The sequence below is a fragment of the Megascapheus bottae genome, chromosome 15 (assembly GCF_031878675.1).
Source record: "Megascapheus bottae isolate mThoBot1 chromosome 15, mThoBot2.hap1, whole genome shotgun sequence".
Taxonomy (NCBI): domain Eukaryota; kingdom Metazoa; phylum Chordata; class Mammalia; order Rodentia; family Geomyidae; genus Megascapheus; species Megascapheus bottae.
In genome coordinates this window covers 27729319-27756993 of record NC_143523.1, presented here as the reverse complement: position 1 = coordinate 27756993, position 27675 = coordinate 27729319, and the positions used below count along the sequence as shown (strand labels likewise).

Below are 27675 nucleotides of genomic sequence, written 5' to 3'. Positions count from 1 at the left end.
GCTTGCCTAACATGCACGAAGACCCGGGTTTGATTCCTTCATACATAGAAAAAGCCAGAAGTGGTGCTGTAGCTCAAGTGATAGAACAGTAGCCTTGAGGAAAGTCCAAAGACAGTGCTCAGGTCCTGAGTTCAAGCCCCAGGACTGGCAAAAAAAAAAAAAGGAAATTTGTTAGTGTAAATTATAAACTTTCAGCCTGTAACTTTGTTTGTGTTCTAGTAATTTAAAAATGTTAATTTTGGACATTTTGATTATTACTGTAATTACCCCATTTTATTTTCTTCAGTGCTAGAGACTCAAACCCAGGGTCTGGTACATCCTAGGCACTCCATTCGGCTTCTATGGCTCTATTTTGATGGGGTTGTTAGATTGAGCATTTAGAGTTACTTGTAAAATTAATAAGAACTTCTTACAGAATTTTCTTTTTTAACTTCTCACAGATATTATTCTGCCCTTAAAACTATGGAGCAATTAGAGAACGTGTACTTCCCTCGAGTTAGTCAGTACCGCTTCTGCCAGCTAATGATAGACAACCTCCCTAAACTCCGTGAAGATATTAAAGAAATCTCCATGTCTGATCTCAAAGATTTTTTGGAAAGCATTCGAAAACATTCTGACAAAATAGGTGAAACAGCAATGAAGCAGGTGAGACAAAACAGCTTTAATTCCATATTAATTAATAATCTAAAATATAAAATGTCCAAGGTTTACTCTATTAGGTTACATGGAATACTTTTTTTTTTCTTGTGCTAGTATTATACTTGAACTCAGAGCTGCATGTTCTCTCTTGGCTTTCTTTTTGCGGGCTGTTGCTCTACCACCTGAGCCAAAAACATGATTGGCATTCAGCCCAAAAATATGTTTTCTAATGCCTTGTTTTCTCCTCTCAAGTATTGTACACTAATCAGGGCTTCAGGTGGCTAAAGCTCTACCATTTGAGTTATTCTTCTAACCCAGCTTTTGCTGACTATTTTAAACATGAAGTCTCTCACCCTTTTCTCCCCAGGCTAGGAATAAACCAAGATAATCCCTATTATCCTTGTGATTGTGTCAACATTTCAGAGTGGTGTACTCTAGACTAATTTTTTAGTTTGCTTTGGGGTGGGAAATTTACATGACAAAGTTAACTATTTATTTAGTGATACTAGGATTAGAAGTCAGGGCTTTGCATTTCCTTGAAGGTGTTCTACCCCTTATATTACACTTTTAGACATTTGCTCTGGTTATTTGATAGGCTCTCAGTTTTTTGCCCTAGTGGCATGGACTTGGAACCTTGATCCTCCTTTGCTTACTGGTGTAGCTGGAACGACAGGCCTGTGTCATCATACTTAGATTTTTTTTTTCTATTGAGATAAGGTCTTAAGACATTTTTTTTTTTTGACTGGGCTTGCCCATAATTATGATTTTCCTGATCTCAGCCTCCCCCATCGGTGGACAGCAGTCATGTGTCGTCATCCCCAGCAACTGGTAGATCATGAACATTTTGCCCAGGCCAACCTCAAGTCATAATATTTCCGATCTCTGTTTTCTGAGTGGCTAGAATTTCAGACAGAATCCCCCAGCTTATTTTGGTTTTTTTTTGAAGCTCAGCTTCAAACTTATGATCTTCCTATTACAGCTCCCAAGTATATTGGGATTACAAGTGACTTGCCAACTATGCATGATTCCAAAATTACTAATAGTACAATCCAGTTACAGTTAGTGTAAATGTTACATAACCATTGTTTTTGTCCAGTTACAAAGCAGTTTTGATCATCTTAAAGGAATCCCCTCAGCCATTAAGCAGTTGCTCCCCTTCCTTCCTGCTCCTGGTTTCTGGCAATCACTAATTTGTTACATCTCCATGGTTTGCCTATTTTGGGTATTGTATATAGGTCTAACCATATGAGAATCTTTTGTGTGTGGCTACTCTTTGTTATTTTGCTGTGTTTACATTGAAGATGTATTGATTTTGAAAATTCTTTACCATGATAAATTTACTTTAATAAAGTTAACAATCTGTGCAATAAGATAGGAGTTGTAATATACAATAATACTTTTTGAAATTGCATCTTGAAAAAGTTGTAGTTAACTTAACAACTCAGTTTTCAAATTATATTTCATTCATTCATTTATTTTGGCAGTACTAGGGCTTGAAATCAGGATCTTCCACTTGATTGATAAAAACTGAAAATATAGTATGCGCAAAGACCTGAGTTCCATTCCTTGGTACCACATACACAGAAAAAGCTGAAAGTGTAACTCTGCAGGGGGGGAGGGAGTTTGGCTTAGTGGTAACAGTGCTTGCCTAGCGTGCACAAAGACGGGTTCGATTCCTTGGTAACACATACATAGAAAAATCACGAAGTGGTACTGTGGCTCAAGTGGTAGGGCATTAGGCTTCGAGAAAGCCCAAGGACAGTGCTTAGACCCTGAGTTCAAGCAAAAAATAAAAACAAACAAAAAAACAAAATTAAAAAAACCAGAAAAAATTATTTACTTCAAATAAACAGAAGCTACAGAATAAAACTTAAGACAAACTTACCACCTTTGTTTTCTGTGGAATCCAGACCTCATATTTTTTTTACACTGTGATGATGGGAATATGATTAACTGTGTAACAGTATAGACACAGAAGTAGTCAAGTTGTATGTCAGTGAGCTAGAATTTCAGTATCATATTAGTAGCTAGAAAAAAATATGCTCTCAGTAAGAGAATATGATTCAAAATCATAACTTAGTAAAAAGACTTATGAAGTTCTGGGTGTAGAAAGCATATTATTCTGAGAACTTTTTTTTTATAGATTAGAGCTCTACATTTTTTATTTAAGAATTTATTAACATTGATTTTTACATCATATTTCAAATGACATGTTAACAAACGAGTGTTCAAGAAGGGTACATTTTTAAAAGGAAATTTGTAGACTTCATTATGAAGATTAGAAAAGAAAATCTAAAATCAGTGATTTAAGTGGGCATTTCAAAAAGTTAGATAGAAAATTAAGCTGAAAGATAGAGGACAGAATAAATAAGAATATGAAAAAAGCTAAAAATTGATTCTTGGCCTTTTTAAATAAAATTGATAAATCCATGTAAGACTGAAAGGCTAAAAAGAGAAAAAAAGACCATAAATCATGACTTAAGAAGGAGTCTATTACTGCAGATTCTGAACTTACATTAAAATGAGAAAATATTAGCCAGGCACTGGTAGTTCATGCCTGTAATCCTAGCTAGACAGGCGGCTGAGATCCGCAGATTGCAGTTTGAATTCAGCCCAGGCAGGAAAGTTCATGAGACTTTCTCTCCATTAAACTACTCAGAAAACGCTGGAAGTAGTGCTGTGGCTCGAGTGGTAGAGTGCTAGCCTTGAGCCAGAAAACTTCAGGGACAATACGTAGGCCCTGAGTTCAAGCCCCAGGACCAGCACACATACATACATAATACATTAGTATGAGTATATTTTTACATACATGTAATCCTAGCACTTAGGAGTCTGAAGGGAGAAGGATCTTGAGTTTGAGGCCAGCCTCTGCTACATAATAGGTGGAATATTTAACAATATTCTGTCTTACGAAACAAAAACGAAACAGGATTCGTATTAATTAGAATACAATTTGAAATAACGTGGTTTGCTATTTCTAAAAAATAGGCACAACAGCAGAAAACCTTCAGTGTTGCTCTTCAGAAGCAAATTCATGTGAAATTTGGAAAGAATATGTATATAAATCATGATAGAATTCCTGAAGAAAAAAATGAAATTGAACTGAAACATGTGGTTGAAGAAGAAGATGAAGAGGAGGTAATGGGATTTCTTCCTTTCTTTTTCTGTTACAGAATCAATTTTTCTTTGGTATTGTCATTACATCTGTATGATTCTTAGCCTTTCCATTTGCAGATTTGTGTGTATGTTAATCAGATTTAAATGGACAATGAAATCATTCTAAATACTAGATTATTTAGTTGACAGATAGGATATATTATAGATTATACTTGCAACCATAGGTAGTTGAACTTAATTGTTCTAACAAAATTAGAGATAAATTGATACTTTGTTATTTTTTAGTAACAGTCACTTATAATTGAATTACCTCTGGCAAATTTTGTATTTTACGATGCTTTGGCTGTGCCATTTGGCCTACTTCCGAGTAGCCTATGCATTTGTTTTTCAGTTGGTGCTGAGTTATTATAAAATAATTCTATTATGGTTTATTTTAGAAAATCCTGTCAGGCCCTGTCTCTGAGCTTTCTTTTTTCTTTTTTGCTAAAGGCTAGGATTGTATCACTTGAGCCATAGATCCACATACAGCTTTTTGGTGGTTAATTGGAGATGTGTTTCATGGGCTATCCCACTTGGGCTGGCATTGAACTGTGATCCTCAGGTCTGTCTTTTAAGTAACTATGATTACAGGCAATGAGGCATCAGCATCTGGAAATACTTTGTGTCTGTGTGTATATGTGTGGGTCATGGGGCTTGAACTTGGCCTGGGCACTGTCCCTGAGCTCTTAGCTCAAGGCTGCCGTCCTACCCTAGAGCCAAGCGTCACTCCCCATTTTCTAGAGGTTAATTGGAGATGAGTTCTCAGATCCTTTTGTGCCCATGCTGGCTTTGAACCTTGATCCTCATATCTCAGCCTCCTGAATAGCTAGGATTATAGGTGTGAGCCACCGCCCTGGCGGGAAATACTTTTAATTTCTATGGTTATGTGCTTATGCCATCCTTTGTGGACAAGGGAAACAGATGAGTGTCCAAATGCATATTTATACAATCAGAAGATGAAACTGAGCAGGGCACGGTGGCTTACACCTATAATCCTAGCTACTTAGGAGGCTGAGATCTGAGGATCGTGATTCAAAGCCAGCTCGGGCACTAAAGTCCTTGAGATTATTATCTCCAATTATCTACTAGAAAAACCAGAAATGACACTGTGGCTCCAGGGGTAGGGAAGTACCCTTGAGCTGAAGAGCTCAGGGACAGTGCCCAGGATAGACCCCCCCCTTAAAAAAAGAAGATGAAACTACACAGGTTATATCAGATGTCTTATTATTGTCCTGATTATAGAATAATCAATATTTGAGATAAATACAGAAAAAGCAGCACTCTAGATAAATACAGAAGAATCAATACCTAAGATAAATGTTTTCTTATTTTGGAATTAATTAGTTCCTTGAAGTAAGTATTTTTGAAATTTTGGGGTGGGGGGCTGGGGAAGGTAGAACTGGAGTTTTAACTCAGGACCATGCAGTTGCTAGTCCAAGAGTTCTACCTTGAAGCCATAATTCCTGCTTGTTTTTGTTTTTTGTTTGTTTTTGGTCAGATATAGGGCTTTAACTCTGGGTCTGGGCATTGTTCTTGAGCAATTCAGCTCAAGGCTAGTGCTCTACCAGTTTGATCCACAGTGCCACTTCCAATTTTCTGGTGGTTAATTGGAGATAAGAGTCTCTTGGACTTTCTTGCTGGGACTGGCTTTGAACTGTAATTCTCTGATCTTATTCTTCTGAGTAGCTAGGATTACAGGCGTGAATCACTGTTTTGTTTTGTTTTGTTTTGTTTTTTGCCAGTGCTGGGTATTAAACTCAGGGACTGAGCAATGTTTCCGAGCTTCTTTTTGCTCAAGGCTAGCCCTCTACCACTTGAGCCACAGCACCGAAACTTCTTCCTGCTTTTTTACATTGATAATTTTTTAGATAGGGTCTTGATTCCTGCCTGGGCACATACCTAGTCTGTCTCTCTTAGGCTCCCTATCATAGCTGAGGTGGTAGGTACACACCATTGTATATAGCTTAGCTATCTATTGTAAAGGGTTTCCTTGAATTTTCTGTCCAGGCTTACCTTAAACCTTGATCTTCCAGTCTCAATCTTCTAAATAATTAGGACTATAGGCATGACCCACTGATCCCTGACTTTGTTTTTTCTTAATATTCAGAGGATCTCTATATTCTGTTCTTCCTTGAAGTTCAGAGTAATATATGCCATTCTTGTTTCAATTTCCCCTAGCATATTTGCATATCTTTTTTTTGTCAGTTGCGGAGCTTGGACTCTGGGCCTGGGCACTGTCCCCGTGCTCTTCAGCTCAAGGCTCCTGCCCTACCCCTTGAGCCACAGTGCCACTTCCCATGTTCTAGTGGTTAATTGGAGATAAGAATCTCACGGACTTTAGTACCCATACTGGCTTTGAACTTCGATTTGATCCTTGGATCTCAGCCTCCAGAGTAACTAGGATTGCAGGCATGAGCCACCACGCCCAGCTATCTCTCTCTCCCCCCTCTCCCTTTCTCCCTCCTCCTCTCTTTTTGTCAGTTGTAGGACTTGAACTCTGGGCTTGGGCGCTGTCTTCAGCTCAAGGCTACCACCCTACCCCTTGAGCCACAGCCCCACTTCCCATTTTCTAGTGATTGATTGGAGTTAAGAATGTCAGGGACTTTAGTGCCTAGGCTGGCTTTGAACTGAGATCCTCAGATCTCAGCCTCCTGAGTAGCTAGGATTACAGGCATGAACTACCAAGCATATTGTTAGCATATCTTTTTTTTTTTTAAAACAGTGCTGTGGCTTGCTCTCAGATCCTGAGCACTGTCATAGGGCTTTCTCAAGGCTAGAGCTCTACCACTTGAGCCACAGCACCACTTCTGGCCTTTTCTATGTATGTGGTACCAAGGAATCAAACCCGGGTCTTCGTGCATGCTAGGCAAGCACTCTACCACTAGGCCAAACTCCCAGCCAGCATATCTTTTTTTTTTTTTTTGCCAGTCCTGGGCTTGAGCTCAGGGCCTGAGCACTGTCCTTGGACTTTCTCAAGGCTAGAGCTCTACTACTTGAGCCTCAGCACCACTTCCAGCTTTTTTCTATGTATGTGGTACCGAGGAATCGAACCCGGGTCTTCATACATGCTAGGCAAGCACTTTAACCACTAGGCCAAACTCCCGGCCCCAGCATATCTTTTTTAAACAAAGTAATAATGAAGTTTCTAATAATCTATGACAGTTTTCTGGTAATCTGTGAAGCAGAGTAAAATCTACTTTATAATTTAAAACAGTAATGATAATATACAAAGAATAAACTGCTGAAAAATGAGAAAATTAAATAAAATGGGTATTCTGTTTCTATTGTCACTTTCTATGGGAAAATTAAGTAAATATTATACAAAGTTCATAAATTTCCATTGTCTTTAGCTTACTTTAATGTGTATATTCAATACTTATATAGGTACCTATTATATATTTATTTAATATATTTATTTTCATGGATTTGTTTTTTAGGTCTTAACTGTTCAGGATCTTGTTGATTTTTCCCCTGTTTATCGATGTTTACACATTTACTCTGTTTTGGTAAGTAAAATTTGATGATTCTTACCTTGTGTAGACCTCTATGCTTGTCACTTTTTTTAAGTTTAAAAAGTCAAATATAAGAAATCTGGGTAGACTGTGTAATGTAGGTTTGTGTCAATATACTCTAAAGTGTTTGTATAATGACAAATTTGATGTGTTTTTCAGATTTCTATCATTAAGTGATACATGATTATATGTCCTGTTCTCCATTGTCTTCATGCTGATGTTGTAATGCAGTTATCAATATTTTATTTCTGCATGTTTACTCCACATCAAATGTTTCTTTTTTTGTTTACCCATCAGTGATTTCTGTATAAAGATATAAATCAGTAAGGATAGATTAAAGACACTTGTATTTTTCTATATCTCAACAAAATCTTAAAATGTGCACATTGCATAACTAAACGCAAATATGAAGATGATACGGATCTTCCCACAGTTCCTAACTCCTTAATAACAAAATATCAAGATACAGAAATGATTAAAATGCCAAAGAAAACATTGAAAAATCTAGTTTTAAAATTGCCTAAAAGGGGGGTGTGGAGTAGAGTGCTTGCCTAGCTTGCATGAAGCCCTGAGATTGATTCCTTGGTGCCACACACATATACAAAAGAAGTGAAAGTGATGCTGTGGCTTGAGTCCTAGCCTTGAGAAAGATCAAGGACAGTACCCAGGCCCTGAGTTCAAGCCCTATTGTTAAAAAAATTCAGTATTGGGTGAATTCATAGCTAAATTCTATTAGCCCTTTAAAGTAAGAACTAACTCCAATTCTGAACAACTGTTACATAAAATAGAGAGAATGGAATTGTTCTAAAAGGGAAATAAACAGGAACCCATTCTATAAAATCATTACCATGATATTAAAAGTAGATAAAAACATAGCAACAAAAATGAAATTACAAACTAATCTCTCTCCCCCCTTTCTCCCTCTCCCCCCTCTTTCCCCTCTCTCTTCACCATCCCCCTCTCTCCCATCTCTGTTCCTCCTCCCCCCATCTCTATTTCTGTTTCTCTTTTGCCGGACCTGGGGCTTGAACTTTGCACCTGAGCAGTGTCTCTGAGTCTCTTTGTGCTAAAGTCTAGTGGTCTACCACTTAAGCCACAGTACCACTTCCAGCCTTCTGGTGGCTAGTGGGAAATAAAGAGTCTCTCGGACTTTCCTGTCTGGATGGCTTCAAATTGTGAACCTCAGATCTCAACCTCCTAAGTAACTAGAATTATAAGTGTGAGCCACCAGGTCATGGGCTTGAACTCAGCCTGGGCGCTGTCCTGAGCTCTTCAGCTCAAGGATACTGCCCTTCCCCTGGGCCTGGGCATTGTCCCTGAGCACTTCAGCTCAAGGCTACTGCCCTACCCTTGAGCCAAACCCCACTTCCAGTTTTCTAGAGGTTAATTAGAAATAAGAGTCTCAGATCCTTCTGTGTCTGGGCTGGCTTTGAACCTCGATCCTCAGATCTCAGGCTCCTGAGTAGCCAGGATTATAGACGTGAGCCACCACGCCTGGCTACCAGCACCTGTCTTTAGACCAAGTTTTTTTATGAACACAGGGAAAAAATTCTCAATGAAATTTCATGAATGGACTTCAACACATTAAGAAAATCATATACTGTGATTAAGTTGTTTAATTCTTGGACTGCAAGGATAATATAGCATGTACAAATTGAAAATTTTAATATAATACCAAATTAGAAATTTATCTTTAATAGAATTAAGGACAAAAGTCTCACTATCATCTTAATAGATGAAGAAAAGGCTTTTGACCAGAATTCCGCATCCCTTCATGAAAAATCCCCAAAGAACCTAGGCTAGAAGGATCATAACTGAACATAATAATGGGCATATACAATAAACCAATAGTCAACATTATACTAAATAGAGAAAAGCTGAAGGCATTTTCTCTAAAATCAGGAATAAGACATGAATGTCTACCTTTATCTGCTCTTACTTAAGACAAATACTTGAATTACTAGCTAGACCAATAAGGTAAGAAAAATACTAATAAGAAAGAAAGCAATCAGATGATCTCTTTTATAGATTATGATCCTACACTTGAAAGACTCTAGTAGAAGACTTTTAGGTACAATAAATACGAGTAACAGTCTGCAAAATCAACATAATAAAACCAGTAGCATTTCTTTTCTTTTTTTTTTTTTTTGCCAGTCCTGGGCTTGAGCTCAGGGCCTGAGCAACGTCCTTGGACTTTCTCAAGGCTAGAGCTCTACCACTTGAGCCTCAGCACCACTTCTGGCTTTTTTCTATGTATGTGGTACCAAGGAATCGAACCCGGGTCTTCATGCATGCTAGGCAAGCACTTTAACCACTAGGCCAAACTCCTGGCTTGTTTTTTTTTTTAATTTAATTTTATTTATTTTTTTATTGTAATTAGTAAAAGGGTTACATGATATTTGCCAGATAGAAGGTGCATTAATTCACATACATTGATACCCTTTCACATGTCTTGGTACCCATTTTTTTTGTTTTGTTTTGTTTTGTTTGTTTTTTGCCAGTCCTGGGCTTGAGCTCAGGGCCTGAGCACTATCCTTGGACTTTCTCAAGGCTAGAGCTCTACCACTTGAGCCTCAGCACCATTTCCGGCTTTTTTCTATGTATGTGGTACCGAGGAATTGAGCCCGGGTCTTTGTGCATGCTAGGCAAGCACTCTACCACTAGACCAAACTCCAGGCCCAACCAGTAGCAGTACAGTGTTTCTGTAGAATCTGCAATATCTAGATTCAGTTACAGATTGGTTTATATCAAATTAGCATGATTATGTAAATTAGCTGTCCATGTCTAAACTGCGTATACAGGAACTATTTTTCTTAAAACACTGAATCTGAATGAACTTCCAAATGTATTGGATGAATTCCAGTGTAGTGTGAATATTGCTGTCTTACAAGAAAAGTTGCCAAAGGGTTCTGGGCTAGGAATTTTAATGGATTATTAGGTTCTTAGCCTGTTCCTAAAATGAACTGAGAAGTTCATTTCATGATAGTTCTTCTCTACTGTTTATGCTCTTCCAAAGCCCCTTGAAAAACTTTTCGTAAGAACCAGAAGTACTGGGTACAAGAGTTTGGCCTAGTGGTAGAGTGCTTGCCTAGCATGCATGAAGGCCCAGGTTTGATTCCTTGGTACCACATACATAAAAAAAACCCAGCAGTGGTGCTATGGCTCAAGTGGTAGAGCTCTAGCATTAAGAAAGCCCAAGGACAGTGCTCAAGCCCTAACTTCAAGCCCCAGGACTGCCCCCCACCCCAAAAAAGAAAAAGAACCAGAAGTACTTTGAAACCATACCATATGGCCAGGATCAAAGTTCACCAGTCATTGAGCATAGGTGTTAGTTTGAAATCCTAGGTTTCTTGTCTAGTTTGGGATAATTGAGCTGTAATTCTGAAGTTGTATTGTAGAATTAAGCTGAAGTCTATTTTCTTGGAGACTTACCTTTGATTGGCTTCCTTTTATTTTGTTTCCTGCTTATTCCCTTCCCTAATCGCAGGTTCTGTTCCTAGGTAAGCTATCTATAATTTGATTGAATTACTTATCTGATGCTACCTAGCACATTGGTTTAAACACAGTTTCTCATGAGATTCTAGTCAAGATGTCTGTAGTCATTTCAAGACTTGAAAGGATCCAGAGGGCTTGCTTCTATCTTGGCTATTGGAAGGCCAGAGGATTCAGTTCTTTATAACATGGGATCTCTACCAAGCTCTCTGAGAATACTCATGACAAGGCAACAGTTCTCAAGAGATTAATTTTGGGGGAGATTGGTACCAGGGTTTGAACTCAGACCTTGTGATTACTTTGCTTGCTGGCTTGGTTGCTTTTATTTACCACTAAAGCCACACATCCAGCCCTGCTTTTTGCTAGTTAATTTTGAAGATGGAGTCTTTTGGATTTTTCTACCCAGATTGGCTGTGAGCCATGATTCTTTAAATCCCAGCCTCCTGACCAGTTAGGGTCACAAGTGTGAATTGGAGAAGTTAATATTGGAGCCATGTTTTTTTATTAAAGCATTTATTAACATTGATTTTTACACCATATTTCAAATGTCAGGTTTAACAAAAGTATTTAAGAAGGGAATCTCTGTATACAATCACTGGCACTTAGGTTTTAGAACATAATTAAAATTAATCATTAATCTATGTAATAAAACTATGTCTATAGAGTATATAGCCCACCATAGATTTTTATGTCTATGTAGTTATGTTTATATCTCCAAGACCATATCCATAACATTGAGTACCCAAATATTGAGTCATCGCTCTTGTACTGTTTAGATCTAATATCCACATATTAAGGATACCATGTGCCTTTTGTTCCTTTGGTCTTGACTTATCTCACTCAATATGTTTCACTCTAGCTTCATCCCCTTCCCAGATAATGCCATTATTTTATCTTGCCTGTTGGCTATAAGAATTCCATTGTATATATATATATATATATATATATATATATACCACATATTTTGTCTTCATTCATCTGTAGTTGGGCATCTGGGTTGTTTCTATCACTTGGCTATTGTGAATAATGCAGAGATGAACATGGCTGAACAGGTGTCCTTATCATATCCTAGGTTATGATGTTCAGGATAGATGCCCAGGAATAGTATGCCGGGATTGTAGGAAAGGTCTATTTTCAGTTCTTTAAGAAACCTCCAAACTGCTTTCCAGAGTGGTTGTACTAGTTTACATTCCTACCAGCAGTGCAGTAGGGTTCCTCTTTCTCCACAACCCTGCCAACATTTGTCGTTATCTGAGTTTAGAATATTGGCCATTCTTATTGGAGTAAGATGGTATCTTAGAGTTGTTTTTATTTGCATTTCCTTTATGACCATGGATGATGAGCATTTTCTCATATGTTTTTCTGCCATTTTAGCCTCTTCTTTTGAAAAGTTTCTGTTTAGTTCCCTTGTCCTTAGTGATTGGCTTGTTGGGTTTGGGCGGGAGGGGGGGAGGAGGGAGCGATTAGTTTCTTGAGTTTCCTGTAGATACTGGATATTAAGCATTTGTCTGATGTACTATTGGTAAATATCTTTTCCCAGTTGGTTGGCTGTCTTTATAATTTAGTAGCTATGCTTTTATCTGTACAGAAACTTTATTTTTAGGTAGTCCCATTTGTCAAGTCTCTCTCCAATCTGTTATGACTCTGGGACTCTGCTCAGGAAGTTTTTGTCTGTGCCTATGAGTTCCAGTGTCTCTCCTACTCTATCATGTAACAGTTTAAAGGTTTCAGGTCTGATATTGAGTTCTTTGATCTATTTTTAGTTAATGCTTGTGCATGGCGAAAGGCTAGGATCAATTTTTAGTTTTCTGCATGTGGCTGCCCAGTTTTATCAGCACCAATAATTGAGTAGGCTGTGTTTGTTCCACTGTATATCTTTGGTTCCTTTGTCAAATACAAGTTGACTATAGGTATGTGGTTTTATTTCTGGATCTTCTATTCTGTTCCATTGATCTGCTGGTCTATTTTTGTGCCAATACCATGAAGTTTTTGTTGTTATGGCTCTGGAGTAAAGTTCAAAGTCTAGTATTGTAATACCACCTGCATTGCTCTTTTTGCCTAGAATTGTTTGGGCTATTCTAGGTCTTTTGTTGTTCTATATGAACCTTTGGATTGTATCTTCTATTTCAGTAAAGAATGTCTTTGGGATTTTGATGGAGATTGTGTTGAATTTGTATATCAGTTTTGGAAGTATGGCCATCTTCACTATGTTGGTTCTCCCTACACATGAGCATGGGGTGTCTTTCCATTTCCCGGTATCCAATTTAATTTCTTTCGCTGGGCTTTTATAGTTTTCATTAAATAATTTTTTTACATTTTTGATTAAGTTAATTTCTAAATACTTTATTCTTCTGGGGGCTATTTCGAATGGGATCATTTTCTTGATTTCGCCTTTTGTTTGTGTATTGTTGGTATACAGAAAGGCTACTGATTTTTGCAGATTAATTTTGTATCCTGCCACTTTGCTGAAGTGGTTTATTATTTCTAGGAGTTTGGGAGTGGAGTTCATTGGGTTGTTCAGTTATAGGATCATGTCATCTGCAAATAGGGATAGTTTAATTTCTTTTTTCCCTATGTGGATCCCTTTGATGTCCTTCTCTTGCCTTATTTGCTCTGGCTAAGGGTTCTAGCACTATATTGAAGAGAAGTGGAGCGAGTGGGCATCCCTGTCGAATTCCTGATTTTAAGATAAATGGTTCTAGTCTTTCTCCATTTAGTATGATACTGGTGGAACCATAATGTTTTTTTATAACTCAGTCCCAGAAGTGACATGCCATCACTTCTGTATTCTGTTGATCCAGCATACCAACTCTGGTATAATATGGAAGGAAACTACACAGGATCACAATTGTGAGATATTTTTTGAGGCCATCTTAAGGCATTGGAGGCTATTACACTTTGCAAAAGTACAATTTGATTTAATAGACTTAGCTATGATGACTGAGATTTTAACTAGTAAGGTTTTAGAGTATACACCATTGTGTTTGTGTGTGCACTGGCAGAAAAGTCTGTCTCTTCTCTTTTACTTAATCACAAAAAAGCCAGAAGTAGAGCTGTGATACAAGTAGTAAAGTGCTAGACATGCTTGAGCACAAAAGCTCAGGAACAGGCTCCGAGTTCAAGGCCCGGGACTGGTAAAAATAAAAGAAAAGAAAGAAAATATGTTGGATACAAAATAAGTTTGAAAATATTATGTATAGATAGTGATCTTAGAAGGAAAAGAGTCATTTAGAAGACTCTTAGAAGACTGAGAGACTCTTAGAAGGAAACAATATGTGTATATGGGTATAGTCACATTTTTTTTATTATGCTACTGGCTTGATTTTAGGGTGATGAAGAAACATTTGAAAATTATTACCGAAAGCAAAGAAAGAAACAAGCAAGACTGGTATTGCAGCCCCAGTCAAATATGGTAAGTATGTGTGAATTTTGAGTTACATTGCTGCATTTTGTTCTTTTACCTTGGTTTAATTTTTCCAGAGCATGTATTCGTTTAACTACAAATATTTATTGAACACCTACCATTTCTAATAGTTAAGTTAGATGCCAAGGGTACAAAATAGAACTGTTAAGTCCCTTTTCTACTTAGTTTCATTAAGGAAGATGTTGAACAAAAAGATAAACATATTCCATGTAAGTGTATCAAAACTTATTCACAATTGTTAAGCTTATTCAGTATTTTATGGGTAGCAGATAGTTCATAGACAGGTAATTTGAGTTATGCTGGCCTGAGGGGGATGCTTATAGGACCTGTCAAATAGAACACTCCAAGACCCTGCCTGTGAATTTCTCAACAATATATTAGCTTTAAGAATGTCAAAATGAGCTAGACCTCTGGTGGCTCACAATTATAATCCTAGCTGTTATGAGGCTGAGATCTGAGGATTGAGGTTAAAAACCAGCCTAGGCAGAAAAGTCCATGAAATTCTTATTTATAATTAGCCACCATAAAGTCAGAAGAGGAGCTTTAGCTCAAGTGGTAAAGCCTGAGACTTGAATGAAAGAGCTAAGGGACAGTGCCTAGGTCCTGAGTTCACGCCTTAGTATATGCACAAACACATAAATTAAAAAAATAAAACAGGGGCCGGGAGTTTGGCCTAGTGGTTAAAAGTGCTTGCCTAGCATGCACGAAGACCCGGGTTCGATTCCTTGGTACCACATACATAGACAAAAGCCGGAAATGGTGCTGAGGCTCAAGTGGTAGAGTGCTAGCCTTGAGAAAGTCCAAGGACAGCGCTCAGGCCCTGAACTCAAGCCCAGGACTGGCAAAAAAAAAAATAAATAAAAATAAAAAATAAAACAGAAGTCCCAAGGGAGAGAAAAGAGTGTTTTAGAATAAACACATCATCTGAAATATGATGTAAAAAATCCATGTTAGTAAAATCTTTTTAAAAATAAAAATAAACATGACAATGAAATATGTTGAATACTGAATGAAAATAACTATCAACAGGATTCAGAACTCAAGGAAAGAAGGACAAACAAATATTTTTAGATAAAAATAATGGAGTTTGCTACAAAAATGCCATTAATTAATTGTAAAAGGAAAGGCTAAAATGAAAGGATACTGAACAGAAGATAGGAGATGCAAGAAGTAACAAATAGTAAAAGAAGTATAACTATGTAGATAAATATGTATTAACTGTAGGAAATTTATTAAGATATTTTAAACATAGAATTAAAAAACAAGGTGCCGGGAGTTTGGCCTAGTGGTAGAGTGCTTGCCCAGCATGCACAAAGACCCGGGTTTGATTCCTTGGTACCACATACTTAGAAAAAGCTGGAAGTGGTGCTGAGGCTCAAGTGGTAGAGCTCTAGCCTTGAGGAAACTCCAAGGACAGTGCTCAGGCCCTGAGCTCAAGCCCAGGACTGGCAAAAAACAAAAAACAAAAAAACAATTAAAAAACAATAACAGTAACTTTGGAATGAAATGGAAGCTAATATATTAACTATTCTTCAGTATCTGTATTGTCTAGAACAACTATAAAAATTGATTGTTAGAATTTAATTATGTAAGGATGTTTAATGTAGCTTTTTTTTTTTGTCAGTCATGGAGCATGGACTCTGGGCCTTAGCACTGTCCCTGAGCAATTCAGCTCAAGGCTACCTCCCTACCCCTTGAACCACAGTACCACTTCCATTTTTCTGGTGGTTAATTGGAGATAAGAGTCTCATGGTCTTTAGTGCCCGGGCTGGACCTTGATCCTCTGATCTAAGCCTCCTGAGTAGCTAGGATTACAGGTGTGAGCCACAATGCCCCACTTTTAATGTGGTTTCTTTTTCTTTTTCTTCTTCTTCTTCTTCTTTTTTTTTTTTTTGTGGGTCATGGGGCTTGAACTCAGCCTGGGTACTGTTCCTGAATTCTTCAGCTCAAGACTACAGCCTTATCCTTGGGCTTGGGTGTTGTCCCTGGGCTCTTCAGCTCAAGGCTGCTGCTCTGCCCTTGAGCCAAGCCCCCATTCCCATTTTCTAGAGGTTAATTGGAGATAAACGTCTCAGGTCCTTTTGTGCCCTTGCTGGCTTTGAACCTTGATCTTCAGATCTCAACCTCATGAGTAGCTAGGATTACAGGTATGAGCCATGGTGCCTGATCCTTAGTGTAGTTTTTAAGGTAACTAGTAAACGTGGAAAACTTCCTAGAATGGTGAAAATAGAATTTGCAGCTTGAAGTTGATAAAAGTGGTCATACTAAACCTGGAGGTATTTGATAATATTGCTTTAAAATATTTAAGATAAAATTGCCACAGATGGAAAAAAATCAGCAAGTACTGTTAATTTTTTCTGGGTCATGGGGCTTGAATTCTGGGCCTGTGCATTGTCCCTAAGCTCTTCACCTCAAGGCTACCACTTGAGCCACAGCACCACTTCCAGTTTTCTAGTAGTTATTTGGAGATAAGAGTCTCATGGACTTCAGTGCTTGGGCTGGCTTTGCACTGAGATCCTCAGATCTCAGCCTCCTGGGTAACTAGATTATAGGCATGAGCCACCACGCCTGGCTAGTACTGTGAATTTTAAAAAAATGTCTTAATATCATGTAAATCAAGTAGACAGAATGCCAGTAGGAATATGGAATATATATGATGAACTAGATTTAGTGAAATATGGAGAACCTGTTGGACCAATTGTAGAAACATATTCTTTTCAAGAATGCACACAATTCAGGTATTTTTATTATGTACTATATTAAATATAGTTAGTATTGGGAAATATAAGACATTTTGTGCTCTCTAGACCACTTTTTGTGACAAATACTAATAGTGTTTTATTTATTTATTTTTGATGGTATTGAGGGTTGGACCGAGGTCCTCATGCTTGCTAGGCAGTTGCTTTGTCGAGCCATTTCTCCAACCATTTTTTGCTTTAGTTATTTTTTTTTTTTGAATAGGGATCACTTGTTAGCTGGTCTCAGTCATGTTCCTCCTATTTTCACTTTCCATGTAGCTAGGATGACAGATGTATACCCTTTACTCAGCTTTTATTGAGAAGAGAATCTTTCTAACTTTTCGCCTGAGCTGGCCCCTCAAACTATGAACTTTCTATCTCCATCTCCCAAGTAGCTAGGATCACAGGCTTGAGCCTTTGTGCCTATCCTGATCATGAAAAAGAATCAACAACCGTCTTCCTTGGAAAGCCGAAAGAAACTCAAATGTTTAAAATTTTGATCACATTTTTGAAACATGCAAAATATACCATTTGAGCTTGTAATATGAGCTTGTATATAGTTCATATAAATAACTTACAAATGATAGTAAGATAACATGTTTTCCTTTTTGTCTTTTGTTAAAGTTATAAATATGCAATGGTAGGCCATTTTTAAGGAGTTTGACTTTTGTTATAAATAATATGAAAGGTTTTGACAGACATTAGAAAGTCAGATTGCTGTTTGAAAGCTATCAAATGATAGTTACATGGATAATAGGTTGTAGTTAAGCCTGGAAGCTAGGGAAATGAGATAGGACGGTGATGTATTAGCCCAAGTGAGAAATGTTGGTAGCTTCAACTAGTCTGCTGAGCAGGAGATTCTGAAATCTAATTTACTTATAGGCTTGTTTATTGTCTATATCCATTAGAATATACATTTTATTAGAGTTAGGACATTTTAATATTTTCAAGTGTGTTTCTGGCACTTAAAAATGTGTGCAGCATGTAGTAGGTTCTCAATAAATATTTGTTAATGAAGTTATGGTGACTTGGAACATTTTTGTTATTGGTGTTTATTGTTTTAAATTAATTTTTATTTTTCATTTAAAGCATGAAACAGTTGATGGCTATAGAAGATATTTCACTCAAATTGTAGGGTATGTATCGAATATGGAAGTGGCTGTTACTAATTTTTTATCATGTCAAGTGTCAGAAATATTTTCTATTTGAGCTTTTTTATTTTTAAACACATACTCTGTGGTAATTACTGTTTTAGGTTCTTTGTGGTGGAAGATCACATTTTACATGTGACCCAAGGATTAGTAACCAGGGCATACACTGATGAACTTTGGAACATGGCCCTCTCAAAGATAATTGCTGTCCTTAGAGCTCATTCAGTAAGTGACACAATTTATGTTACTAAAATTTTAATTTAGTTACATCAAGAACTTCTGTGCTGTATAATGTCAAAGGAAAACTACCTCTGTCATTCTGCAATTATTGTAATTGCTCAGATTTGGAAGTACTAAGGTCAAGACTTCCTTTGGTTTTATTAGACTGTGATTCTGTGCTGACTGGGGCTTCCCAAGACACTTTTTTTTTTTAACAGCATTATAGAAAATGAAGAATTAAGCTGGTCTCATTAGTCTCAATTGACCTCTTCATTAGATCACTGAAAAGCACTGTGAAGAAAGAGCTTTTAATCATCATTCCAAATTATTTGTTTTCAAAATAAACTCCTCCATTAAAACTCAGTAGAACTTGTTCTTCAATGTTTATAATTTGCAGTAATATAGTACAGTGATTAATTTAAAAATTTGCAGTTTGCAAATTTTGAACTCACTTGGAATAATGAACCTTTATGAAATGACAGGTTTGGTTTTTTTACAGATTAAAATTAAACCCTCAAATATCTTCCTAGTGCCTTTTGTGAGATGCCAAACATGTTAATAATTATAAAAGATGACTGGAGGGGCTGGGAGTTTGGCCTAGTGGTTGAGTGCTTGCCTAGCATGCACGAAGACCCGGGTTCAATTCCTCGGTACCACATACATAGGAAAAAGCCAGAAGTGGTGCAGAGGCTCAAGTGGTAGAGCTCTAGCCTTGAGAAAGACCAAGGACAGTGCTCAGGCCCTGAGCTCAAGCCCAGGACTGGCCAAAAAAAAAAAATGAAATTAATAATTGGTCACTACAGACTTTTTCCTTATAATAGTTTCCTTCAATAAAATATCTTCATATAAAATGTCAGCCTATTATTATATTATTATTATTATTTTTTTTTGGTCAGTTGTGGGGCTTGAACTCTGGGTCTGGGTGCTGTCCCTGAGCTCTTCAGCTCAAGGCTACTGCCCTACCCCTTGAGCTACAGCACCACTTCTGGTTTTCTAGTAGTTAATTGGAGATAAGAGTCTAAGGAACTTTAGTGTCTGGGCTTGGCTATGAACTGCGATCCTCAGATCTCAGCCTCCTGAATAGCTAGGATTACAGGCGTGAGCCACTGCACCTAGCTCAGCCTATTATTTATAATTAGTAATTGGTAATAAAGATTTAAAATATGTTGAATGAGCTTGTGAGCTTTTATGATTATAAATATTATATACATAATAGTATATATCCAGGAATATAAATTCTTGAATGTTTTGTTTAGTAAACTAACCCTTTTTTTAAAAAAAAAAAACAACAAAATTCACATTTTATTTAGATTGAAATAAACTGTACAAAATTGATTTTCTTCACCAAAAATAACAGCAGTCTTTTTCTGTATTATTTCTAGATACATGTTTTGTGGTGTATCTAGTAAACTAACCCTTTTAAAAAAACATATTAATAAATAATATTTTTTCTTTTTTGGTTCTAGAGATACAATCCAGGCCTCCTTCATGCTAGGATATGTTCTAACACATGTTAGAAGGTAGCCTTCCATGAGTAGCAACCTCAGTTCAAGCATAATACATCTTATAATGGTTTATATTCAGATCAGCTATAACTATATTATGGCGTCTTTCCTGTTAACTCTATGACATTAAATATGAAATCATACATGTTAAATGCATTTAAAATTTTTATTAAAAATATTTAAATGCTATTAAAGGAACAGTAAATTTCATTATTCCTTTGAAATTAATCATTTTCACCTGGCTAATTGCTAACAAATATTTAAATGATCATTTTTATATTGGCAAAAAGTAACCTTGTCTCTTTCATAGGATGGAGGATAAATGATGAATAAAAACTAAAAATATATGATATATATTAAAAAGCATTGTTTCAGTTTGAAATAACTAAATCCTTAAAAAACTGAAAACTTAAAAACTGAAAACTTTTAACAGTATACAAAAAACTTTTTGTAAAATAGTTATTATAAATATATCATGCTATGATCCCTCCCCTAAAAATTTATACTGAATAGAGGAAGCTTTGAATTGAAGAACCAAGATTTTTAATTTTATTCTTTTTATGTGTAATTGTGTTGGTCCTGGAGCTTGAACTGGGGCTCGAACTAGGAGCCTGGGAGCTCTTTCTAATCTTTGATCTCAAGTTTAGTGCTCTACCACTTTGTTTTTTTTTTATTGTAATTAATAAAAGGGTTACATGATATTTGCTAGATAGAAGGTGCATTAATTCACATACATTGATACCCTTTCACATGTCTTGGTACCCATTACCCTCCCCCCCACTCCCCCCTGCTCTACCACTTTGAACCACAGTTCCATTTCTGGCTTTTTTGATAGCTAATTGGAGATAATAATCTCATAGACTTTTTTGCCTGGGTGGCTTTGAACTGATAGTAGGTAGGATTACACATGTAAGTCATTGGTGCCTGGCTTAATTTTATTCTAAGTTAGACATTAAAAGACATTTTTAAATTTCCTGTTTCTTAATTTTTAACTGAATGACTCTGTGTTTTGAGTATTTGTGTTTCTACCCTAACTGTCCCCTTTTTTTCAGTCTTATTGTACAGATCCTGATCTTGTTCTGGAGCTGAAGAATCTCATTGTCATTTTTGCAGATACTTTGCAGGTATGTGATAACCTCACATTCAACTAATAGGTTTTTTTTTTTTTTTTTGGTGGGTCATGGGGCTTGAACTCAGCCTGGGCACTCTGTCCCTAAGCTCTTCAGCTCAAGGCTACCACCCTACCCCTGGGCCTGGGTATTGTCTCAGCTCTTCAGCTCAAGGCTACTGCCCTACCCTTGAGCGAAGCCCTACTTCCCATTTTCTAGGGGTTAATTGAAGATAAGAATCCCAGGTACTGGCTTTTTTTTTTTGTATGTAATAGAAACATATTAATTTTTTTAATTTTTTATTGTAATTAATAAAAGGGTTACATGATATTTGCCAGAGAGAAGGTGCATTAATTCGCATACATTGATACCCTTTCACATGTTTTGGTATCCATTACCCTCCCCCCCACACCCCCCATCCATCTTGGTTTTCCCCCCTTCCCTATCAAATTTCAAATAACCAAATACAAATAAATTCAATATATCAGATAACAAAGTGAGATACTATAACAATATGAGATAACCAAGGGACAGCAAAGGAGATGAGAGACAACATAGTACATTAAGGACAACAATCATTCATTATATGGCTTTTGATTCAATATCCTGGAGGTCCTTTCAATTAGCTTCATACTATATGGCCTTATGTATCAAGATTTTGCTCTATTGCAGATCTCTGCTAGTAGAGCCCAAGGTTTCTACTGATTATGACAAATGAGGGAAACCATTGAGCCTAAGTTCCTTTGAGTCTGGCTTACTTCACTTAATATGATTTTTTCTAAGTCTTTCCATTTCCTATCATATGAGGCGATGTCATTCTTTCTGACAGCAGCATAGAATTCCATTGTGTACAAATACCACAACTTGTTGATCCACTCATCAACTGAGGGACATCTAGGTTGGTTCCATATATTTGCTATGGTGAATAGTGCTGCAATGAACATTGTTGTGCTAGTGGATTTAGTATGCCCTTGTTTCTGGATGGTTGGGTAAATGCCAAGTAGTGGAATTGCTGGGTCATAGGGGAGTTCTATGTTTAGCCTTTTGAGGCACTGCCACACTGCTTTCCATAGTGGGGCCGGAGTTTGGCCTAGTGGTAGAGTGCTTGCCTAGCATGCACGAAGACCCAGGTTCGATTCCTTGGTACCACATACTTAGAAAAAGCCGGAAATGGTGCTGAGGCTCAAGTGGTATAGCTCTAGCCTTGAGAAAAATCCAAGGACAGTGCTTAGGCCCTGAGCTTAAGCCCGGGACTGGCAAAAAAAAAAAAAAAAAAAAAAAAAAAAAGAATGAGTAGTTTTTTGTTTTTTTTTTTTGTGCCCAGGCTGGCTTTGAACCTTGATCCTCGGATCTCAGCCTCCTGAGTAGCTAGAATTACAGGAGTGAACCACCAGGCTGGCACTGATAGTTTTTTTGACTATAAAATATAGGCCAGTCTCATTTTTGTTATTGTAAATTATGGAAATAAGTTTGCACTAGTAAATATTTACTTATGTATTTGTATCCCCATCATATAGAACTATTCATACTGGCTCCTTTCTAGTTATGAGGCTTGGGTAGAGCTCGGAAAGTACTGTGATCTTTTAATAATATTGGCCATCCAGTTAGAATAAAGTATCTTTATAACCTCTTCTTTAAAAAAAATCTGAAATAGGTCTGTACAGAGGGCCTGGCTACTGTCCGTGAGCTCTGCCACTTTGAGCCACAGTGCCACTTTAGATTTTCTGATACATAATTGTAGGTAAGAGTCTCACAGACTTTCCTTCTGTGCTCGCTTTGCCCCATGATCCTCAGATCTCAGCTTCCTGAGTAGGTAGGATTCTAAGCAGTACCTGGCTTAGAAATCTTGATATAAACTGTTTGCTTTATCACTATTTTGCATCCTAGAATATTAGGTTGTTTATTCTTAAACCTTAAGAAGATGATTGTACAGATTGCTTTGGTAAATTATTTTATGGCTTTATATCTGTTTTAGTTTGTATGGCCTACATGATAGTATCATAGAAGAAAAATTATCCATTTGAAGGACTAAAAGTTGAAATAGCTATACAGTACAGAAAATTGAGGGAGGACTTTTTTCTTCTTCCATTTTTCTTGGTTTAAAAATGGGAGACAAGCCAGGAACCGGTGGCTCACACCTGTAATCCTAGTTACTCAGGAGGCTGAGATCTGATAATCAAGGTACAAAGCTAGTCCAGGCACTAAAGCCCATGAGACTCTTATATCCAATTAACTACTAGAAAACTGGAAGTGGTGCTGTGGCTCAAGTAGTAGAGTGTTAGTCTTGAGCTGAAGAGCTTGGGGATGGCGCCCAGGCCCAGGGTTCAAGACCAATGACTGACAAGGAAAAAAAAAAAGATGGGAGACAATTTAACATATTTTTTAGCAAGAAGAAAGGAACTTGTTGAAGACAAAATGAAATGAGTAGAAAACTCCATGGAAAAATTCTCACAGATGGAGATAGAATGAAGCGTGGAATTAAGAACAAGATTAGAGGATAAACCTTGGAGAGGACAAGGGAAAGCTCTGCTAGTTGAGAGAAAATGTCTGATGTTAATCTGGTAGGATTTTAATGAGTTTAGAGTTGGAAAGGAATGAAGGAATGAAGTTTGATACACAGATGCTTATTTTTTATAAGCCAAAATTAGTCTTAAATTGAGTATGCCCAAGGAATTCAGCATGTTTCAGACAGTTTTTTTGTTTGTTTTTCCAATCCTGGGGCTTGAACTCAGGGCCTGAGCACTGTCCTTGGGCTTTTTCAAGGCTAGGGCTCTACTACTTGAGCCACAGCACTTCCAATTTTTTTTTTCTTTTCTTTTTCTGTTCTTTTTTTTTTGCCAGTCTCGGGCTTTTTTTTTGCCAGTCACTGTCCTTGGGCTTTCTCAAGGCTAGCACTCTACCACTTGAGCCACAGCACCACTTCCAGCTTTTCTATGTATGTGGTACATAGGAATTGAATCCAGGTCTTGGTGCATGCTAGGCAAGCGCTCTACCACTAGGCCAAACTCCTGGCCCACTTCCAGCTTTTTCTATGTTTGTGGTACCAAGGATTCAAACCCAGGTCTCCCTGAATGCTAGTCAAGCACTCTACCACTAGGCCAAACTCCCAGCCCCTTTCAGACAGGTTTTATTTTCTGTTTCTTTCTTTTAAAAAAATTTTTTTTGTTGGTTCTGGGACTTGAACTTGGGGCCTGGGCGCTGACCCTAAGCATCTCAGCTTAAGGTTAGTTCTCTACCACTTGAACTACTGCGCTATTTTTTATTATTGGAGATAAGAGTCATGGATTTTTGTTCTCGGGTTGAACTTGAACTGCAATCATCAGATCTCAGCCTCCTGAGTAGCTAGGATTACGGTGTGAACCACCAGCACCTGGCTTTATTTACTATTTCTTATATCTTATGAAGGTACACCAGTACATTACTAATCTTGAATTTTTTTTCCCATCACAACTCCTAATGCTTTCAAAAGTTAACAGTATAGGCTGGGAGTTTGGCCTAGTGGTTAAAGTGCTTGCCTAGCATGCATGAAGACCCGGGTTCGATTCCTCGGTACCACATACATAGAAAAAAGCCTGAAGTGGTGCTGAGGCTCAAGTGGTAGAGCTCTGACCTTGAGAAAGTCCAAGGACAGTGCTCAGGCCCTGAGCTCAAGCCCATAACTGGCAAAAAAAAAAAAAAAGTTAACAGTATAATGCTTACAGAAAAGACAAAAGAAATGGGAAAATTACTCAAGCTTGATAAAATTCTTTTTAGACATTTTTTATTTCATTAAATCGAGTAGAAAGTTCTGTGTTTTGGAAATAACATAGTGTAGTCTGGTAATCTCTTTCAAATGATTCTTTAGTATTCTCAACATTATTTTTTGTTAACACACTTAACTGCTTGTTGTTTTGTCTGTGCTTTTGGGCATTTTAGGGTTATGGCTTTTCAGTGAATCGACTCTTTGACCTTTTATTTGAAATAAGAGATCAGTACAATGAAACATTACTTAAGAAATGGGCTGGAGTTTTCAGGTGAGTGTAAGCCATTGTGCCTCTAATGTAAAGAATAATCAACTAATTGATTTTGCATAGTACAATAAAAATGTCTGTCATTAATTATTATTATGATAAAATGCATACACTTTACTTTTTTTGTGCCAGTACTGGGGCTTGAGTGCTGTCCTTGGGCTTTCTCAAGGATGGAGTTCTACCACTTGAGCCATAGCACCACTTCTGGCTTTTTCTATGTATGTGATACTGAGGAATTGAACCCTGGTCTTAGTGCATGCTAGGCAAGTACTCTACCACTAGGCCAAACTTCCGGCCCTCTTCTGAACTATTTCTATAATGACTTTACTAATTTGTATTTCAAGCCACATCCTTGCCAACACTTAACTTTCTTTCTTAATGATGCCATGTGATTTTATTGTGTTTTTACTTTATTACACTCATGGTGATTAATCAGGGTAAGCATTTTTTTCATGAAGCATTTTGCCATTTCTGTGTTTGTTCATGTCCTTTGCATTTTTAATCTTTGCCATATTTTCTGGTTGTTGAGTTACTTGAGATATGTACATATGTATCTTTTTTTGGTTGGTTGTGGGGCTTAAACTCAGGGTCTTGGCACTGTACCTGAGCTATTTTTGCTGAAGTTTAGCATTCTACCACTTTGAGCCACAGCTCCACTTCCAGTTTTATAGAGTGGTTAATTGGAAATAAGACTCTCACAGACTTTCCTGTCTGGTCTGGCTCCGAACTACAGTACTCAAATCTCAGCCTTCTGAGTAGCTGTGATTACAGGTGTGAGCCACCAGTGTCTGGCCCTTATAATCCCTTATCAGATATGTCAGATATATATTGGCAAGTATTTCTTTTCAATTTGTAAGTTGTTTCCTTATTCTCTCATTTATTTTCTTGCATATGCAAAAGTATTTTAGCTTGTTATTCCATTTATCTACTTTTGCTTTTATGGTTGTGTTTTGGGAGTTTGAGGAAGAAAATCATTACCCAGACCAATGTTGTGGAACTATTTTATATCCTTAATGGCTTAATCCTAGTGTAGTGTTTTGCATAAAATTGGAACTTCTTTTTTTTTTTTTTTTTTGCCAGTCCTGGGCTTGAGCTCTGGGACTGAGCACTGTGCTTGGGCTTTCTCAAGGCTATCGTTACTACCATTTGAGCCACAGCACCATTTTCAGCTTTTTTCTGTGTTTGTGGTATAAAAAGATCGAACCTAGGTCTTCATGCATGCTAGGCAAGCACTCTGCCACTAGGCCAAACTCCCAGCCCCAATTGAAACTTTTTAAAAATAGAATTTGGTTCTGTAAACAGAACATCTTTAGATATTAATGTCTCATTCATTAAATTATCTGTTTTGAATAGTGACATTCCTGGCAGTTGTGTTAAGGAATATTTTATGGTCTTCTGGTACATTTTTCCCTGTAACTTACCTTGTAAACTTTTGATTTTTTAAAAAATTCTACTTAGAGTGAAATAGAATCATGGGAGATCCTTACAGTACTTTAAGGGAGAAGAATGTTTTTAATTTGTATGCAATCATGAATTAAACTAATACCTTTTTTTTACAATTTGGTTATTTTTTTAATGTTTTTATTAAAGAATTTATTAACATTGAATTTTACATCATATTTCAAATGACGTATTTAACAAACAAGTATTCAAGAAGGGAATCTCTATATACAATCTCTGGCACTTAGATTTTAGAACATAATTAAAGTTAGGCTGAGGGTTTGTATGTCATAAATACATATTAATCTATGTAATAAAACATTATGTCTATGGAGTCATAGATTTTTAAGTCTATGTAGTTGTGTTTATATTTCCAATATCATGTCCATAGCATTGGGCACACAAGTATTGAGTCCTCACTCTTGTACTATTTGGATCTAATAGCCACATATTAAAGATACCATGCTCCTTTTGTTCCTTTGGTCTTGACTTCTCTCACTCAGCATGATTCGCTCTAGATTCATCTACTTCCCTGCAAATGCCATTATTTTATCTTGTCTGTTGGTTGTATCGAATGCCATTGTGTGTGTGTGTGTGTGTGTATATATATATATATATATATATATATATATATACCACATTTTCTGTATCCATTCATTTACAGTAGGGCATCTAGATTGTTTCCATGGCCTGGCTATTGTGAATAGTGCAGAAATGAACATAGCTGAGCAGGTGTCCTTATCATATCTTGGGTTATGATGTTCAGGATAGATGCCCAGGAGTAGGCATCTATGGCGGGATTGTAGGGAAGGTCAATTTTTGGTTCTTTAAGAAACCTCCACACTGCTTTCCAGAGTGGCTGAACTAGCTTACAATCCCACCAGCAGTGTAGTAGGGTTCCTTTTTCTCCATAACTCGCCAGCATCTGTCATTGTCTGTAAACTCATGTCTTTATAGCCTTTTGGTAAGACCTTGGAATATTTTTTGCTGGATATCATTTACTATCTGAACCATACTTTCTCTTGTATTCCTTTCTCCAGTTAATGTCTCCTTTGTCCATTTGTCCTATCTAGAAACTACGTTTGTCATGATTACTTTTCCCCCTCACAATCTTATTTAATTTTACTTTCTATAAATTCTGTTTCCTAAAAATTCTTGTCCTGTGTTGCAGTGCATTAGGATGAATTTCCTGCTTTGGGATTAGGGATCAGAAAGACATTTTTTTCTTTTTCTTTTTTTTTTTTTCCCCAGTCCTGGACTTGAGTTTAGGGCCCGATCAC

At 37.1% G+C, this 27675-nt stretch overlaps 1 protein-coding gene across 5 annotated transcripts in view; it reads left to right on the top strand.

Annotated features, from left to right (window-relative positions):
* Exoc6 (exocyst complex component 6) overlaps positions 1 to 27675 on the top strand; it is a 135023-nt gene that overhangs the window by 44411 nt on the left and 62937 nt on the right. For all 5 annotated transcript variants that reach the window (XM_090346251.1, XM_090346252.1, XM_090346254.1 and 2 more), the window contains exons 6-13: positions 441 to 645; positions 3628 to 3777; positions 7233 to 7301; positions 14128 to 14211; positions 18051 to 18097; positions 18217 to 18337; positions 20889 to 20960; positions 24861 to 24958. In XM_090346251.1, coding sequence (XP_090202377.1) covers positions 441 to 645; positions 3628 to 3777; positions 7233 to 7301; positions 14128 to 14211; positions 18051 to 18097; positions 18217 to 18337; positions 20889 to 20960; positions 24861 to 24958 — 846 coding nt within the window. The remainder of the gene's footprint in view (positions 1 to 440; positions 646 to 3627; positions 3778 to 7232; positions 7302 to 14127; positions 14212 to 18050; positions 18098 to 18216; positions 18338 to 20888; positions 20961 to 24860; positions 24959 to 27675) is intronic.